Source organism: Python bivittatus, unplaced genomic scaffold (assembly GCF_059951505.1).
Source record: "Python bivittatus isolate LINGU-HERP-01145 unplaced genomic scaffold, Pbiv_v1 ctg000970_np1212, whole genome shotgun sequence".
NCBI lineage: Eukaryota > Metazoa > Chordata > Lepidosauria > Squamata > Pythonidae > Python > Python bivittatus.
Genome location: NW_028277121.1, coordinates 1,862,271 through 1,880,895, shown reverse-complemented (window position 1 = coordinate 1,880,895; position 18,625 = coordinate 1,862,271). Strand labels below are relative to the sequence as shown.

The 18,625-nt window shown below is 36.5% G+C and overlaps 1 protein-coding gene across 5 annotated transcripts in view; it reads left to right on the top strand.

Moving 5' to 3' along the window:
* Nucleotides 1-18,625, top strand: part of ATP8A1 (ATPase phospholipid transporting 8A1) — a 102,837-nt gene that overhangs the window by 48,717 nt on the left and 35,495 nt on the right. For 3 of the 5 annotated variants that reach the window (XM_088131096.1, XM_088131097.1, XM_088131100.1), the window contains 11 exons: nucleotides 878-966; nucleotides 4,324-4,368; nucleotides 5,057-5,129; nucleotides 7,267-7,372; nucleotides 8,513-8,595; nucleotides 8,740-8,789; nucleotides 10,031-10,100; nucleotides 13,370-13,454; nucleotides 15,222-15,361; nucleotides 16,144-16,282; nucleotides 17,544-17,608. In XM_088131096.1, coding sequence (XP_087987222.1) covers nucleotides 878-966; nucleotides 4,324-4,368; nucleotides 5,057-5,129; nucleotides 7,267-7,372; nucleotides 8,513-8,595; nucleotides 8,740-8,789; nucleotides 10,031-10,100; nucleotides 13,370-13,454; nucleotides 15,222-15,361; nucleotides 16,144-16,282; nucleotides 17,544-17,608 — 945 coding nt within the window. The remainder of the gene's footprint in view (nucleotides 1-877; nucleotides 967-4,323; nucleotides 4,369-5,056; nucleotides 5,130-7,266; nucleotides 7,373-8,512; nucleotides 8,596-8,739; nucleotides 8,790-10,030; nucleotides 10,101-13,369; nucleotides 13,455-15,221; nucleotides 15,362-16,143; nucleotides 16,283-17,543; nucleotides 17,609-18,625) is intronic. The other 2 variants (XM_088131099.1, XM_088131098.1) reach the window with 1 other exon arrangement.

Genomic DNA, 18,625 nt, shown 5'->3' with positions numbered 1-18,625 from the left:
CATCAAGGGAAATTAAAATGGTTCCTTCCTTCTTGCTTTCTCTCTTGATAACTGGAAAGAACTAAATATGTGAACAAGTACCTCTTCGAGCAGCTTTGCCTGAGGATTACGGGAAGAACCCCAGGATCTCTGGATTGAGTATAAGGCGATTGTTTGCTTTCTAGCTCTGGAAGATGAGCTTTTGCTACTGTTAACTGTCCTCGTTTATTTCACAAGGCCAGGAAGGCAGAGATAAATCCAGAATTTATCTGTCTTGAAAGAATTTGAAAAGTTTACTGTTTACAAACATAGTGGTAGTAAAAATACAGAGCAAGTATTACAATATCTTACCTTGATACTTAGGAAAAAATACAGTTATTGATGTGCCAGGTTATAATAAATACGCTGAGTACAGCATGTATTTATAATACCGAATAAATGTACCATTCCTTCCTTCTTGCTTCTAGTATGTTGTCCTTAAATACTTGTAAGTATGGGGAAGTTAATTTATAAAACAGTGATAAAAACAAAGACACATCTGGCTAAAACAGTGCCTTAAAGATCCCTTTCCTGCATGAGTAGGATGGGAGTAGGAGTACCTCTTATCTTGCTCAGGGAGTATGCTTTGGATTATGTACATCTAAGCAGCCATAAAATATTCCATCTCTGCAAAACAGTCGGCAGTCTTGGGAGCTGGAAGAGGTGCTGAATTCTAAGGGGACAGTTTACCGATCTGTTGTCTAAACTACCCAATACTGGAAAGGGTTTTCTTTCTGCTACTATGTTCAATATGTGCTTAAGGTATATAATTAGTAAATGCATTACGTTACTACCACAATGATATAATAATGTATACTTGATGAAGAATATTAACGACCATTTACCTTTTTTTTTTAAGGTCAAATACATATTTTCGGACAAGACAGGTACCTTGACGTGCAACGTAATGCAATTTAAGAAGTGTACCATAGCAGGAATATCTTACGGGTAAGTTTCTTTCTTAAGTAATTGCTGGTTTTATATTCTTTGCTACCTTTTTCATTAGAGTTGGGCATTCAGGAATTAACAGTTAAAAACATAAGCACATCGAAGAGAATCAGAAGCCTGTGATGCATGACTCTTTCAGTGCCTAGGTTTTACCGTTAAGTCAGTAAACAGTTCATCTGCTCACCCATGTAGCTTGATTGATCAAACTGGGTATTTTACACAGCTGTTTTCTCACTTTTGAACAAATTAGAATTAAGGATTGGACATAAGCAGTTGTCTGAGACACTTCACAGCAGCTGTGAGATATATACGTTTCTCCAGTGACACAGTCCTAGATATTTCTATTCAGAAATCAGCCCTTTTAAGTTCATTAGGACTTCCTCAAAATAAATATCTATAGGATTACAATCTCAGTGTCCTGATTTAAAAAAATATTAAAGTCCTTTAAAATGTAAAATATAGTATTTTATATGAACTATTGTACTGGTTAAACTCGAAATCATTACAATTGCTGAAACGAGCAGTTCGTTAATTTTCTATGGAACAGTTAAGTCTATTAAAAGAATAAAACAAATTGGATACTCTTGAGAAATTGCTTTGTTATGAATTTGCATGTATATGCATGCGTATAAGCTTGCGTATATACTAAGTATAAGTACTTAGAAATTCTTAGAAGTTATATAGCACAAATTTATTAAACCCTGGGGGGCTAGTAAGATGTGCAATTCTGCAAAGAAAAAAAAAAGAACATTAGCCACATAACATGGAAGCAAGGTCACACCTAGACACAACCTGAACAAATTTTCTTTGTAGAAATTTTCTGTCAAATGTCATTAGCATTTTATATCAGTCTTTCCTGAACTAAATGCAGCACAATTAACATGTTTCCTCACAGAGTATAGTTTCCACAGCGGTTATTTACTGGTGAAAATAATGTAATGCCTTGTGGAACTATGAACACGTGCTGATGTTTTGCTAACTTCTTCAGAACCGCTGTGAAGAAGCTAGCAGCATGGTGAAAGCCATTTCACCAATGAGATTTTTCTAAATAAAACTTACTAAAATGTATACCATACTTCCCAAGTAATCACTTTCAAAGCCCACTGACAGTTTTTCAAAGGTAGCGTTAGGTTGAAAGAGGAAAAACAGGGATGCTATTTCTGTAAAACACGGTGCGCGCAAAAGACGCTTGAAAGAGAGTCCTCATTCCATTTTTACCCACTCTTAGCCAGTGGGACCGCAGCCAGCTGGACGTTAATGACAGGCGAGCAGTCTCTGCCGTGCTTCTTCCCGGGAAGAAGTGATTGCCAAATAGCTAATTATTAAAAGTAACAATACTAAATACTAAAATACTACACATAATAATACTAAAGCTCTTCCAGTTATGGATGAAGATAAAAAGCAGTGCGAAGAACTTGTTGTTTTCAAACTTTATTTCTATGAGTCTGCGCACATTTGCAGGCGTTTAATGGATTTTAAAATATATGATAGCTATGGGGACCTACAGTTTCAGTGCTGTTGACTGTGAAACATCTCCTGCTCCATCTTCACTTAGAGTACTATACCCTCCTGTGCCTTGTGCCTATGTTTAAAACTTTCTTCCTTTCTCTCCTTCTTATTTGTCTTTTAGTTTACAGTATTTATTTATTTGTCAAGTTTATGTAAGTTATAAGTTGCAAAGAAGAAGCAAGAATGTCCCTTTATTATGGCAGCTGGTGTTCAAACAACTCTTGAACAATTATTCTGTAGTTCTTGAGTCATTTGTATTTCATGAATGAATGTGTCTTTGGCCTGAGAAAGTTTTATGAGTGTAGAAGGAAAGGAGGAGGTTTTGAACCTAAATTTGATTTAACTCAGGCTCTTCCCCACAACCTACAATGGGCTTTTCTCCCATCCCTGAGGCAGGATGATAGCATGTCACTTTCTAAATCGCTATTCTGACAGCCTAAGCCAAATGCATGTTATTTTCTGTGCTTTTTCTCATCCCAGAAGAAGCAGCCTTCTGGGATTCTCTTTTAAACTTGATACTGATGAAGCACTCACTTTTAAGGGACAAGGAAAGGCAGCGTGCGTGTGTGTGTGTTGTGTGTGTGTGCTTTCCTTCCCTCTAAAACTCAGAGCTTTCTTTGGAGAGGAGATTCCACACAGAACTTGGTCTCCCAGTGAAAGCCTTGTTCGGAGAGACTCTCTGTCAGGGTATCAAGGCTTACAGCCGCCTCATCATCTCTCACACATTTACTAGAGCAGAAAGAGGAGGAAAAAACCCCAAGGAAAGCTGGCTGTTGAGTGACAGTCTGTTCTGTCAATAGCTGCAACAGAAATGGCCATGGAGGCACAGGACCCTCTGGCTGGAAGGGAAGGGGGAGTGCAGCTATGCAGACCACAAGTCTTCCTCTGCGTCTTCCTCCATACAAATCAGAATGGATGATTTATTGTGTTTCCTAATGGAAATCACCATTTTCCTGCTGGATCACTTTGATCTGGCTTCAGCCTACCTCCAATTTAGAGTGGTTCTTACGTAGAGGCTTCTTTGTAAGGATGTGTCCTTCTCAAATAGTAAGCTAGCTGTCTCAGTGCTGGAGCGAGGAGGGTATCTGGATGAACGCTTCATGCAATTCATTAATCTCCTATATGCATTCCAGTGGTTGAAACGATAGCTCTCTTTACACACTCTGCTGAATGAGGGAAAGGCTTTAAACAGGAAAAAAGGATGAGTCCATGCACACAGCCCTATCTCTACTCTCCCTGTCCCCCATAGACAACTCTGAGGGACAGCTGTGTTTGTCTTCGCTTTGTAAGGAACATTTTGAAGGAGTCCTGGTTGCACTCCTGCAGGTCATTCTCTGGGGCCCATATTTTGCGGTCTTCCTTTAGGCAGATATTTGCAGTCCAAAAGAACAAGTAAAGTAAGTGTATTACAGAAATTTAATGTTGTGGTAGAAAGCCTGCATCTCTGAGCTTTGTATCCTCATTGTGGGGAAGGGGAGAGAGGAAAAAGAGGAATTATCAATATTCCAGTCAGGGAAAAGCAGAGTAGAGACCAAGAGAACAATCGCTTGCTATCTCTGGCCATACTCTAATGGTCACCAGCATAAAAAGTGCAAAGTATGGTGCTTTTGGAGCTACCTTTCGGACATGCTTGAGTTATGTAATATAGTCCATGTATTCCAGGTCGCTCACAAAGTAGGTTTCAAATAACATGGATCCCTTAAAAGAGCTATTGTTTCAATTACTTGAATTAATTACTAGATGACTTGTGATTCTTTTGCTTTAATTTCTCTTTTATGAGCTTTTCAAACTTCAAATCTTTCTTAGCTATTTTCCTATATTGTTCTGCCTTCTTTACATTTCATATAGCCATTCTCCTGAATCAGATGATTTTGGCTGTTCTGAGGATGATTGGTAAGCACTAATTTTCACTCTTATTTCTTTTTACTCACAATGATATATCGCTATTATTAACATATTGAAATTGAGTGTATATAGAGAAAGTAGCACCTAATTCTGAAACAGTACCTTCAAATGCCACAAATTTCATCTGTTGAGAAGAGGGGAGTTGAAACATCTGTTGCACAGACATTTATTACTCAGCCATTTTTTTAGACTGAATAAGCTTTACTGAACATTTCATCACTCAAATGTAAATAACCTGGTTTTAAAATGTTCTAATTAGAATTGTCTTATTATCAAAAATATTTATAAACATTAATCAAAACTTAATCTCTAGGAAAACATTTGTTGTCAGAGGCTGACTTTTGATTGTTTCACCACAGGTGAAAGTCTTGTTTTGATGTGATTTATATGGATAAAGTAGCTATTGATTTCATTCATTTTGTTCTGTATATTTATCAAGATTCTGTGTTGAACCCAATTAAATGTGTTTTACTGCATAGTTAATTGAACTACAACTATGTGGATGAAGGATAATTAAAATGTGAGATGCCTTAAGTACAGATTACAATCTTGTGTAACCATTACTTCAAAAAAGATGTAATCAGAATCTACATGATTTATACTTCATGAAGCTGCATTATATTTGTATCATAAATAAATGTAATATTGGTTTCATTTCTTTCACATTTGTTTTTAGGGAGAGTTCACAAGCAAGGGAAGAAAAAACATTTAGCGACTCATCATTACTGGAAAACCTCCAAAACAAACATGTAAGATACAGAAATACTGTTATGCAAAATAAATAATAATTTCAAAACTAACATAATTGTGGTTATCAGAATAGTTAAACAATATTTATTTTCTCTTAAAGATGTAACAAACATTTACAAGTTACAATTTTGGTTTACAGAAAAATATGTATGTAATCAAGAAGCAAATGGAGGACTGCTCACCTTTCTGATTCATAACCTGTTCTACTACTACATCTTTTCTTCAGTTACATTTTTGTTTTAGATTTGAAATAAATATGCACCATTCCAAACACGAATCTGGCATACTTCAAGAAATAAAACAGCTGAGGGCTTTATTTAAAGTGGATATGCAGCAGAAAGGATAAGGCATTCCTACTGTGGCCTTTTCCCAGGCCCAAATCAACCCCTTCCCAAAGCTGTATTTCTGTAACAAAAATGTTCACCTCAGTGACTAAATAAATTTATATAATACTATATGTCAAATTTTTGTAATAGTCATTTGATAACAATAGTTGTCTGAGTTCTGGAGCAAAAGCTCTGAGCACCACAGTAAGTGTGATATTTACTATTTAATAAATACATTGGCTTTAAAGGATAAGAATATTGTTTTTTCTTAGGGAAAATGCACACTAGCTGGTTGAGATGAAAGATTTTCTCTAATTTGAAAGCATATAATATAAGCTGTTAGAAAGTGTGATGAGTACACAGGGATGTACTTAGAACCTGACATTCATATTTTTAACTTCAATTAATTAATTATTTTCCCAATAAAGGTAGACATTTCCTATTTTTTCCATGATAGAGAAATGCATTCATATTGCAAAATGGGCTGCTTATTTTCTTGTTCATAGAAAAGATCAAAAAGGCCTAGTGGTAAATAGATGACCACAAGTCGCCTTTCTTACACTATATTTCAAAACAGCTTATTCCTAAAGTTTTACTGGTAAAACATAACAACCTTGCTACCCACATGTGCTAAGAAAGTGGATAAATGGATTAATACAGTAGAAGCCCATCTTACCCTTTTAGCATTGTTATCCATTGAAAGTAGGACAGCGATATCAAAAGAATTGATGAGAAATTAAATCTATTTTAGTTAACTTGTACAAGTAGTGTTAGCCCTTTGAGGTAGTCCAGACAAGAAGCACAACCATGAATACTAGCTCTACCTTTATTGTCAGGTTATGTTAACAGAATCTTGCAAGTCTGAAAGGGCCCCTCCTGTCCCTCGCTTCCCCCCCCCTGAAAACTAGGGAGGGTCTGTTCTGAGACCCCTTCTCCACCCCTCCTCCTTTGGATTCAAATTTTGTTTATCAGACCGTTGTCTAGGCTGTGGCTCTTCCTCCTGTCTCCCAAGATCATTCCCACATACCATTACAAGTAATCAATTGTTTGTATACAAACTCTAGAAAAATATACTTAGGACAATTTCTCCTAAATGATTATTTTAAAGATAACTGCAGTTGTAAGGCATTATATTTTGGTAAATATCTAGAAAATCTATTAAAGACATGTATTTTATTTTCCCAGATAGTAACAACCATGCTTAGGTGGCATAGGAACTAACTTTTCCAGGTTAGACTGTTTAACTACCAAGATACAACAGGGCGAAACCTAGAACCTCTTGCTTGCAGAACGTATATTCTACCAATGATTGTGTTGCTCTACTCTGATATAGTTGGAATAACAGCTTGTTTATAAGATTAAAATTAACAGATATGATGGTAACATTCATGCATTTTAACAAAAGTTATTTTCTTTGAGAAATAATTTATTTTTAAACAGCATAATATTTCCCCATTTAGTCAGTTACCATTTGGAAAGTACAGATATTCCTAGCATGAACATTCTTTTCACTTAACCAATAGCTTTTCCCAAATCAGAAGGCTTACTTCTATTTCTTAGGATCTGATTTTTTATTTTTTTATTTTTTTTTTTGGTAAAGAAAATGCCTATCCTTGTCTCTTTCATTTCCCCTACCATTTTGTTTCTGCTAGGTGAGTTTTTACTGTTAGGTGACCTTTAAAAATGAACATTTTTAAAAGACAATATTTCAATATGCTTTTATTTTTATAGCTACTTTTGTACCTATTTGTCTGGATGTAAAATTCTTAATCCTAGAATAAAGAATTCATTCTGTTATTTTCTGTTTTAGCCAACTGCACCTATAATTTGTGAGTTTTTGACAATGATGGCAGTTTGTCATACAGCTGTTCCAGAAAGAGAGGATGATGGGATAATTTATCAAGCAGCATCTCCAGGTAAAGCTTATACAGTAGCTGTAATTACTTTCAACTATGTAAAGTTGAATAGCTGTAACTATGTTCTACTATGTAAAGAGATATTCATATAGATAGATTGGAGTTTATTTTAAAGAGGATGCATTGCTAACTTTATGCTGAACATTGTCCTCAGAAGAATTATGGATTGTTTGGACTTTTAAATTACATTTTTGTTTACCACACCAAGTCATGCCTATAATAGGGTTTATGGGATTTCCTCATGCAATGTAATGTGAATAGTATGAATTAGAACTGCTTCAGTTTCAGCAAAGCAGGCACATAATCTATATAACAGTTCATCAGAATGAAAGACTGCTGTGGGCAGAAGCTCCTGTTCCTCAACTCTCTCCAGAACAGGCTTTGATTGTATCTATGCACTGCGCTCCTCGGAGATGTAGAAATAAACACCAGGCTCACCTTATATGTCCCTGCCATCTCCTTCCCAATTTACATTTATGATCGTTTCCTAAGCAGAAATTTATTTTATATACATCAGTGGTAGAAAACCTTGAGGAATGGAGGGGGCAAGCAGACTCCAATACTAGATTATATCATCTATTCTTCAGTCACTGCTCTGATTACTGGTAGGGTTCTGGGCCCAATTCAGAATGCTGGTTAGTACTATAATGGCCTTTATGGTGAAGCTGGGACGGTCCCTCCCTGGTATGTAGGAAAAGGCTGGATTTTTTTTTACTATACATGTTAATTACATAAACATAAAAGTATATAGGAAAACAAATACTTCTTGTACTGCTTATCAAAACCAATATTTGATTGATATTTTTTAAAAGAAAAAAAATGGAAGAAGTGGTAACAAACACAAGCAAATTGAAGTGCAAGTTGGTCATATTTCATTCCCTTATCAAATTACAGTATATGAACCAGGAAAGATTATATGGTAGAAATCTTGTTTGGAAGCACTCTTAAATTGTGGGGAGATGGGCGGGGACAAGTCCAATAAATAAATTATGAAATGTGCTTCTTTTTACTTGAAATGTAATGGAAAGTATGTAAAAATAATTAGAATAAAAAATCTGATTTCCGGCAGTCAAAAGAATAAACATATTGATTGAATGTTATCAATTTGTCAGTGAAATAATAAAGGATGGTTTATTACAGATGAAGGAGCTTTGGTTAGAGCAGCTAAGCAACTTCATTTTGTTTTTACTGGAAGAACACCGGACTCTGTCATTCTAGAATCTGTAAGTACTTTAAACTAGTAAATTGAAAGTTATTATTTTCTAACTAAAAATTACTATTAACATACAGTAGAACTTTGAAAATTAATATAGTGCCTTTGAAATTTGAAATAATAATTTTGTCATCATGTTGCTTTTTTTTTCCAGCTGGGTCAAGAAGAAAGATATGAATTGCTAAATGTGTTAGAATTTACAAGGTAATTAAATATGTCTTGATCAAATGTGTTTTTTAAGTTATTTCCTTGGCAAAAAGGTTTCACTTACAGGTTAAGATATGTACATTCCAAGCAGAATTCAATCCAGGTGTTAAATTCAGATAAGCTAGAACACTAACAATAATATATTCTATGGCTGACAACATTATTTGAATGGATATTGAATGGAGGGGTTCCATGCAAAGGACTGAGATTCAACATAAACGTGCTTCTCTCTCGTTGGAGAAAGTGCAGAAAGGGATGGTAACCAATTCTCCTTCCCCTCACAGTTTCTTCTCATGCCACCTCCTACATGGTGGGTTGTAGGAGAGTCTTCCAATCCGTTGAAGAATTTGAGAAGGTGCAGGGAAGAAACAGAATTGGCCACAATCTCTTCCTCTGAGTTCTGTCAGTAGAGTTCTACTCATAGAGACTCTAGACCAGACGTGTTACTTGGTGGATGATATCAGCTCTAAACAATCTTTTTATTAAAAGATTTAGATAATGTGCGTTTTCTTTAGAACAGAATGACATGCTTTCTAAAAAAATTTTATTTCCAAAACACTATGTTCCAGTCTTTCATAGATTAAATATTGTGTAACTTTATTGATACTAAGTTAAGGAAAACTTTAGGATTCAATGATTTTCATTACTTGTTTTCTTCCCCTGAATTACTTTCCTAATCCACATTCTTTTCATGATATAGTGAAATATTGTTTAAGTTTTATGTTAAGTATCTTTATTTTAAAAAGCTATCTCTTCCAACTCAGAATAGTCCCGATGTACCACTCAGAATACTCTGATCTTGGAGGCTTCGGTGAGATAACAGACCTGCAGGGTGGTAGTGAAAATATTCTTTCTGGCCTTTTCTTAGAAACTTTTCTTTCATTGCATATAGTAGGAGGCAATTAATAATGACTACCATTAGAGCTGATTTAATTGGCTTGAAAGTGTGGTACTAGTTCAAGCATAGGTAAGATTTAGATCCTGTGAAGTGATGCCTCTATAAATCATCCATGCTAAATTCCTTTCCAACAGTGTTGGAAATACAACACTGGGGAGAAAAGGATTGCAAAAGTGCCCACAGAATATGGAAGGGTCAGACTCTGATGCAGAATTTTCCCTCTGAGGTCACAGCCCTCTGTTTAACTTAGAAAGGGGAGTAATTCCTATATGTCATATGGAACTGGCATTTCCTCCTGAGAATTACAATCTTAGTCCCTTAAAACATTCAATTCTTTCAGTTCTAGGAAAAGAATGTCTGTGATTGTACGCACGCCATCAGGAAAATTAAGACTGTACTGCAAAGGAGCTGTAAGTTGTCACCGTTATTTTTTTAAATTAAAATTTCTGTAACTTTATTGTCAGTGATATTTTCTCAGTCAAGATAGTAAGAAGTAAACTGAATACAGATGATCGTTTTAAGTCATATCACTTTTTTCCCATTTTTTTCTATACCAATAAACGCATGACTGTACTGTGTAATTATAAACCTATGGCAGGTGCCATTCATGCTGGCTGGGCAACTCTGAGAGTTGAAGTCCACGCGTTTTCAAGTTGCCAAGGTTGAGAAACACTGGTGTAGATAATCCGCTTCCTCCAGGGTTCTCATCAACTGCAGACCAACCACCTTCCCCAGAAAGGGGAGGTGGGAGTCTAGACAAATCGTTTTCGAAAGCCATTGGGTCCAAGGACAGCCTCTTGAGGAGGAAGTATACCACTGTCTCTTTTAAGGCAGGAGGTACCCCTCCATCCAAGAAGGAACCCCACAGCATGGACCTGACTGTAGGTCATATCCCTGGGTGCTTTTAAAACCCAGGAGGGCCCTGGATCCAGTAAACAGGTGGCCAAGCTAACCCTGTCCACGTCCTCAGGAATCACTGGCTCACATTCATCCCAGATCACAGCCCCAGGCCATGCCCCGGGCACCTCAGCCTGACCTGCCCAGAGTCCGGGTTGGAGTGGATGTGAGCCGTTTTGTCTGCCAGACAGCCCAAATAACAACAGCCCCGTACGTGTTCTCTGCCCAGTGGGGAACGGGTCACCCTAAACAGAGCTATCTGCCCTTCCTCCCACCTTTTGGGAGATAAACTCACAAAAGATAGCGTGGCAGGCTCTTTTAGTCTAATAATTGTTGGATTGACCCCAGACTTGAAGAGACACATCAAGTCTTGAATGCTGGCCATTTTTTCATTTTACCTCCCTTCAGTTAATATCTTAACTGATATCTAATCAGAACTAATATCTTCTGAGTTTCTGTAGTTGTTCTGACCAAAACTCTGCAATTCTCTGCAAGTCCCCCAGCACTCGGAACTCAAGTACTGTCTGTGTCGCTGCACAAATCTACCAATGGGGAGATCTGGAAATCGCTAAGGGAAGGCGGGAGCACAAGCAATTGCCATCACCCCTGCTTTTTCTCCTTCCATGTGTAAACAAAATCAAAGTTTATTCAAGTAAAAGAAATAGAAAAAAATCAGATGTAAAAGCCTATTTGCTTTTAAATTTGTTGTTGTTCAGTCGTTAAGTCGTGTCCGACTCTTCGTGACCCCATGAACCGCATCGTGCCAGGCCTTCCTGTCCTTCACTGCCTCCCTGAGTTTACTCAGTTTCATGCTCATTGCTTCGGCGATGCTATCTAACCATCTCATCCTCGGCTGTCCCCTTCTCCTTTTGCCTTCAGTCTTTCCCAGCATCAGGGTCTTTTTGCTTTTAAATATCAACACACAACACAAGTTAAGAAAAAATGTAGGTTCTAGAGCTGTCCAACTCCAGGGGAAGCAGCAAGTGGTCAGTTGGTTAAAAAAGCTACGTACAACTTAAAACTAATGGAAAATGGGATGTAATACTCCACGCAGACCACAAGATGGTGCTGCTCCACTACATGATACTTGTTTGAATATTCAACTCCAGATTTTATAGAGCTCCAGCTTATGAAAGAAAAATGCTGATTTAAAGCAGTTCATGACCACAGCCCAAAATATGTAGTTCAGAATTGTACACTAAACCCCAATTGATAAAGAGACAAAAACATGAGACTATTTATTTATTTATTTATTTATTTGATGTACACTGCTTCGCTCAGAAAACAATTCTTAAAAATAATAGTGATTTAACTAATACACACAAAATAAGTAATTTAACTAGCTAAATAATTCCATGTTTTTACAGAAATAAGCAGGACTCCTGAAACACGTGTTCCCCCTGCTTCCTTTTTGCCCAGATTCACTTTTTCCTTGAAGTCCCAATCAGTTAATTCTGAAATTTAGGGAGATGTTAAATCTACTGTTTCCTGCCTCAGCCCAGCAGCTTCTCCTTTTTCAACCGCAGCTTCAGTCCACATCTAGGAAAGAGGGAGCAGCTTAGATCATCTTTGTCATGACCCAGAGCCTGGAGCATTCCCTACCCTATATGGTTGAATTGGTTACAGTTCATCTGGCCACTTCTACACAGGCTCTTTTACCACTTCAGAATTGGAAAATGAGGGTTATTTTCCCCCTGTTCTGCTATTGGTTTGTCATAAACCCAAGGGAAATTGTTTCCCTCCCCAATACTGTAGCTCTGCAGAGTTTGCCTTGCAGAGGCAAGTTTTTTTCCATTGGTGAGAAATCTTGAGTCATGCTGCATGTTGGCCCTGGGCTTTTCCTGGTACCTTGGGATGCAGCTCCCATTCTCCTTACTCCAGCTGTCACAACAGCAAGCAACTCTCGTGGGAATCCCCACAAAGGGTGAAACGTGTGCCAGGGTGTCACAGTGCACACTCTGTGACTTATGGACCTGTGTCAGGTGTCAGGAAGCAAATACGAAAGGGCGGGACTTGTGTCCGCAACCACATGAAAAATTGATGTATTACGTTATTAGGTACTGATACTACATCAAAGCAGGTGAACATGTATCAGAAAAGAGAAGAGTTAGTCAAGGAAGGAAAAAGATGTGGGACAGCTACCTGCTGGCTGGGGAATTCTGGGAGTTGAAGTCCACTCATCTTAAAGTGGCCAAGTTTGGACAACACTGGTTTAGGCTGTCTCGATGCTAGTGGCCAGAATGAGGCAGTGAGATCCCTTCACTGTATCCCTTTATTACCTGGAGTTGAGCCTGATTCAAAGGAGTTAATACCTTTACATCAATGAATTGAATAAGTGATTTCAGTGCTCCTTTTGAAAAATAAACTAATCTAGGATAATACAGCGTTAACATAGACTCTAAAAGAATAGTAGATATTGTTGCAGTCATCTGAAAGACAAATGCCATAACTCATGTACACATCCAATGCATAGTTCACAATCCACTAAAAATTGTAAAGGATTTTTACATACAGTATTGTTTTCAATCAGCCTTTGCACTGGTATAAAAATATAGAAGTTTTTGCTACAGAGTGGTGATTTTAAAAAAACATTCTTCTGTTTCCTTATGCTGAACCTTTTATGGAAAATGGGATATACATTTTTAAGTAAATAAGTGGTAATTAACTGCATTACTATACTTCACATTTTAAAAATGTCATTCTTCTGGCCTTGTTTTGCTTTTTAATTTTTTTAATGCTCAACAAAATAAATTTTCATTCAATGTGTTAATTATTACTATAGGACACAGTAATTTATGATCGTCTGGCTGAAAATTCAAGATACAAAGAAATTACCTTGAAACATTTAGAGCTATTTGCTACTGAAGGTGAGTACAGTATTACTATTTAATTATAATAGCACATTGTAATAAATAATGGAGGTAATAGTAATGATATAAATGTATTCTGCTTGGTAATTACTTTAAAACATTCCTTTATTCCTTCCTTTATTTCACATAGTCCAGTGCCAAATAGAAGTTTTTTTTTCTTTTTTCAACTCTAATAAACACTTTGCATGTTGCTTATTTTCTCTGAATTTAATTAATTCTAATTTGTCAACAAGTGATTGAAAAACATTGCATACAACATATGATGTTGCCTCTTTGAAAATATCAATTTGAAATTCTGTGCAACAATTAGCAAAGAGGAAGACCATTTATGAACAAACACCAGTTCTTTGGCCAGATTGAAGTATATAGAAACTATTTATTGTATCTGAAACATGGCTTTTTTTCTTTCATAAGAAAGATTGTGACTTCCTTGGAAGAAGAGATTAGTAACAACCAGTTGCTTGCAGATCAGCTGGTTCTCATGTCTGTGCAGATAATAGCCCATAGCAAAAGGTTGATCATTTCCTTTTTTTTCTCTCCTTATATAAATTTAGAGTGCTACCCAAATTAGCATATTATTCCAGTGTTTATTTTTATATTTTTGTAGGTTTTAATCCATTTTTCCCTAAATATATTTTAACTTTAGTTAAAGGTTCTTTGTTTTGGCTGGTATTGTTCTAAATACCTTGACTTTTTTCTATATCACTAAGGTATGATATTTAGGAAGACAAGTGATGAAGTTGGAAAGTTAAGATAGTTCTCATGTATGTTGGTATATCTGTACACACCGATTTAGATATTGAGCGGAAACTGTTATATACTAGCATAACTTTGACACTGATTCAGGATTATGAGAGCGGGTGGGAGGATTTATTTGTTTGTTTGTTAATTTATTTAGCAAACTTGTACAGCCACCCATCTCACGACTCTGGGTGGCTCACAGCATTTAAAAATAATGCAATTGCCTAATATAAAAATAAACAACAGCCAAAGCAGTCTAAACAAATAATAACCATACGTGGGCTCTAACTAACATTCTGGCCCTCCTGCCTAGGAACATATTTACATCATAACAGCCTGCTGAAAAAACCAGCAGGGTAGGGACCAGTCTTACTGCAGGGGGAATGGCGTTTCAAAAAAGCCATGCTTCCTGAGTCCACAAAATGACATTCTTTAACTGATGGGACCCACAGCATGCCTCTCCTGCTGGATCTAACAGGAGAGGTAGAAACAACTAGGGAGAGATGGTCCCACAAATAACCTGGGCCTATGCCATGAAGGGCTTTATGGGTGACCACCAGCTCCTCGAACCGCACCTAGAAGCACACTGGAAGCCAGTGAGGCTCATGGAACAGAGGAGTAACGTGCATACTGAGGCTTATTCGTAACTACCTGCACCACAGCATTCTGCGCCAACTGCAGCTTCCAGATGCTCATCGAGGTCAGCCCCATATAGAATGTATTGCAGTAATCCACCACAGGCCAGCAGTGGGTTATGATATATGTATTTAAACGATTGCTTTGATAATACTACTTTCTGTTGATTTGGTATTTCTATGTCCCTGGGTAGCAAATTATGATAGAATTATTGCAGTTGCTGTTGCTGGTTTAAAGATTCAGAAAAAAATTATATTTCCGAATTCTAAGTCTGATTGCAGACTTCGAAGAAAAAGAACTTTTTGCCTATAATCTAGTTGAATCCAAAGTTACAAAATTATAGAGAAGGAATAGTTACTGAATGTGAATATGTCGCTATTTCTATAGGTTTGAGAACACTCTGTTTTGCTGTTGCTGAGATTTCAGAAAGTGATTATCAGGAGTGGCTGAATGTGTATCGAAGAGCTGCAGCTTCTATTCAAAACAGAGCACTAAAACTTGAAGAGAGTTATGAACTAATTGAAAAAGTAGGTGGTCCATGTCACAATGTGAATATGGGGAGTCTGAAGTTTGCTTTGAGTCTTCATGAGGCATACTTCATAATTTTGCTGTAATGGTGGTTAGAAACAGATTTCTGTGGCCACTGTCCTTTAGGCCTTAGTACTTCAATTTGAGTAGTCCTTAGTGCTGAAAACCATCTTCAGTCAACGCCTGTCCTTATTAAATTCCTTGACAATATCCTTAAAAATCCTAAAACAAAAAGGGAGAAAACCCTCTTTTAATTTCCGTGGTTGATTTCCACCAAAATGCATGTATTTCCAGAAATGATTTCAAAGGTATAACAGTCCTGATAATTTGCTCCTTTTTATCATTTTATTGCTACAGACACTCAGCTCATTACCAGTGAAATATATCAATCTATTTCTAAATACTATACTTTCTAAAGTATATTTAGAGAGCTCTTAAATAAAACTTTAAACATGTAATCTCCCTCTCATTTTTCCTGAATTTTGTTGGAAACATAAGTCTGGACATCATTATCTTAAATTTGAAGCTCTCCTTTATTGTCCCCCAGTTTTTCAATTTTTTTCTTGCAAGAAAAAAGCATTGTTAAGAAGGGAAAGATGGAATAGCTGCAGAGGGCCACCTCACTGTAATACTAGGAATCTTCTGTTTGGAAGTACTTTAATTTAAGGAGTGTTTGCTCTAGTACCAGATCCTAATTCTAAATAATATTTTATTACGTACTTGGGTTTGGTTTGGTTTTTTTTAAAAAAGGTGGTAATTCTCTAATACGTTCTTTTTGAAGAATCTCCAGTTACTTGGAGCTACAGCCATAGAAGACAAGCTACAAGACCAAGTGCCTGAAACAATAGAAACACTAATGAAAGCAGATATCAAAATTTGGATTCTTACTGGAGACAAGCAAGAGACAGCCATTAACATTGGTAATATGTTAATAGAGTTGGTAAACTTAAATCTGCGCAGAATAATTCAGGACTTCTTTAGATTATTTCCTTCCGATACAGGTCTACATTTAGAGAGATACCTCCTGGTTATTGAGAAAGGGAAGCCTAGCCAGCCAGAGAGGCCCTGGCTGGCTACTGGATAAATGGGTGTTTTTAACTAGAGGAAAGGAAGGAGAGGCCATGTGAGATCAATTCTGGGCCAGTGAAGAAACAGGTTATGTCCTGGTTTCATACAACTCCAGCAATCACAGAGTGAAACATAGCAATAACTAATAATTAATAGAAATAAATAATTAATGTGTTAAATACTGTATACATGTCAGATATATTATGTTAATTATCAATATTGGATATTGTTGCATAAATATTGTCGTTACATTTATAGATATTATTGATTAATTATTGATTAATTAATAATGCCCATACATACTACATAGTTTAATTAAAGGCTAAACTACCAAGTGGCAGCTTCATGAAATCTACCAAGTGGTCATTACCAAGGGTCATAAAATTCCCCAGAAAAGTTTCAACAGGTCTCTCATTTCTGGCTTTTCCCTTTAATATTGTGATAGCAATGTGGCTGCCCCATAAGCCTCTTTCTGTTCAATAATTCAGAGTCAAGTAGATGTCACATAAAGAATATTGGCATTTACAATGGTGTGAGAAATGTTGTAAATCCTTTGAAACTATCCATAATCCTGCAGTTCTGTGATCTGAATTTCAGTAACTCCTATTAATATATAAAGAGATTCTGGTTAAACAACACAAAAAACAGTGCAGTGAGGAGGGTACCTCGAACTTACACCTCATTTCATTTATTTATGGTCCCAGATCAGTAATCTACACTTGATTCTTATCTCATTTGATTTCAGCTTCTGACTCAAGTTACCCTCTTAAGAGATTATCCTGTGGTTTAACGTATTTTTTCATATAAAGCTGGTGAATGTTGGCTGAATATGTTCTATAAAAGCATGATACAATACACTATTTTGTGTGTCGTTTGTTTAACCAGAATCAGAATTCCCAACTTTCTAGCATTCTCTTTAAATATATATTCTCTCAAGTGCCCTTGAATTCCCCACCGCACTTCCATATAGTAACTTAATGCCATTTTATTTTATCCAGGACACAACATTCTTGCATTTTAGTGTCACAGTGTTAGAAGTCACATTTATATTTTTATGTGTTGCAATTACAATTTTTAAAAATCTTGACAGAATAACATACTTTTTCCTAATAGGACATTCCTGTAAACTCTTGAGAAAGAACATGGGGCTAATTGTCATAAATGAAGGCTCTCTTGATGTAAGTATAACCTAATATTTGAATCTATGTACTGGGCATAGACTGTTTTAAAAATATTTCAAGAAATAAATATGGATTAATTATTTATATTCTGATTAACAGGAAGCATAGAACTGCAAAGCATTTTTCTTGTGTGATCTAAATGTGTTTCTGAAAATTACACTTTAGAAAACGTTGATATGAAGCTACTGGGCTAAACGGGAAAAATCACATGTCGTTCTCTTGGGACATTTTGCTTAGGAGCAGAACTTGACTAAAATTCCCCTCCCAGTGGCACGTGGTCACACTCTTTCTTCTTTCTTGAGACTTGGTAATCTGTGACAGAGGGCATTCTTCTCCACTGTATATACAGAAAGAATCTGGGTTGAATACCTAACAGTTGAAGAACACCACTGAAAGATGGATGATAACATTGTATTAACTGAACAAATCAGGCTCTACACATTTTAGAAAGGTGACCACCAGAAGGTCATTTTGCAGTTTTCTTAACAGGATTTCATATTGCCTGTGAAGATTAATTTAATACCCGTTCCCCACCATGCCACTTCCTGTCCCAGCCCCTCATAAAGCAGTTGGAAACCTTATTTCAATCTTCACTTCCTCTGATCTCAAAATATAGAAAACATGCAGGGAACAGCATGAGCCAATCAGTGCTTGTCCTTCAGCTAATCAATAGGAGAGTGCAGAAGATGTCATCTGATCACTATTCCGCATCCTGAGCCACTGCAGATTCTCAAACGTTAAGAATCTCCTGATCCCCATTGCATATACAAGAGAAATAAATAAAAATTATTTTTAAAATTCTAACCTTCGTTCCACCATGTTCTCAGTACATGCTGTGTGCTTTTGTCTGATTATTTAAAAAAGAAGAAGAACATGGAGGATTTGCAATGAGGGAGCCTTCTTGGCTACAAAGATACTATTCTATTATACCTGAGAGCCTCTTATGAGCTATGAAAGTGAAATGATAGTATGTCAGCATTTTTGTATCAAAAGAGTTTTTCCAGTAGCTCCGAA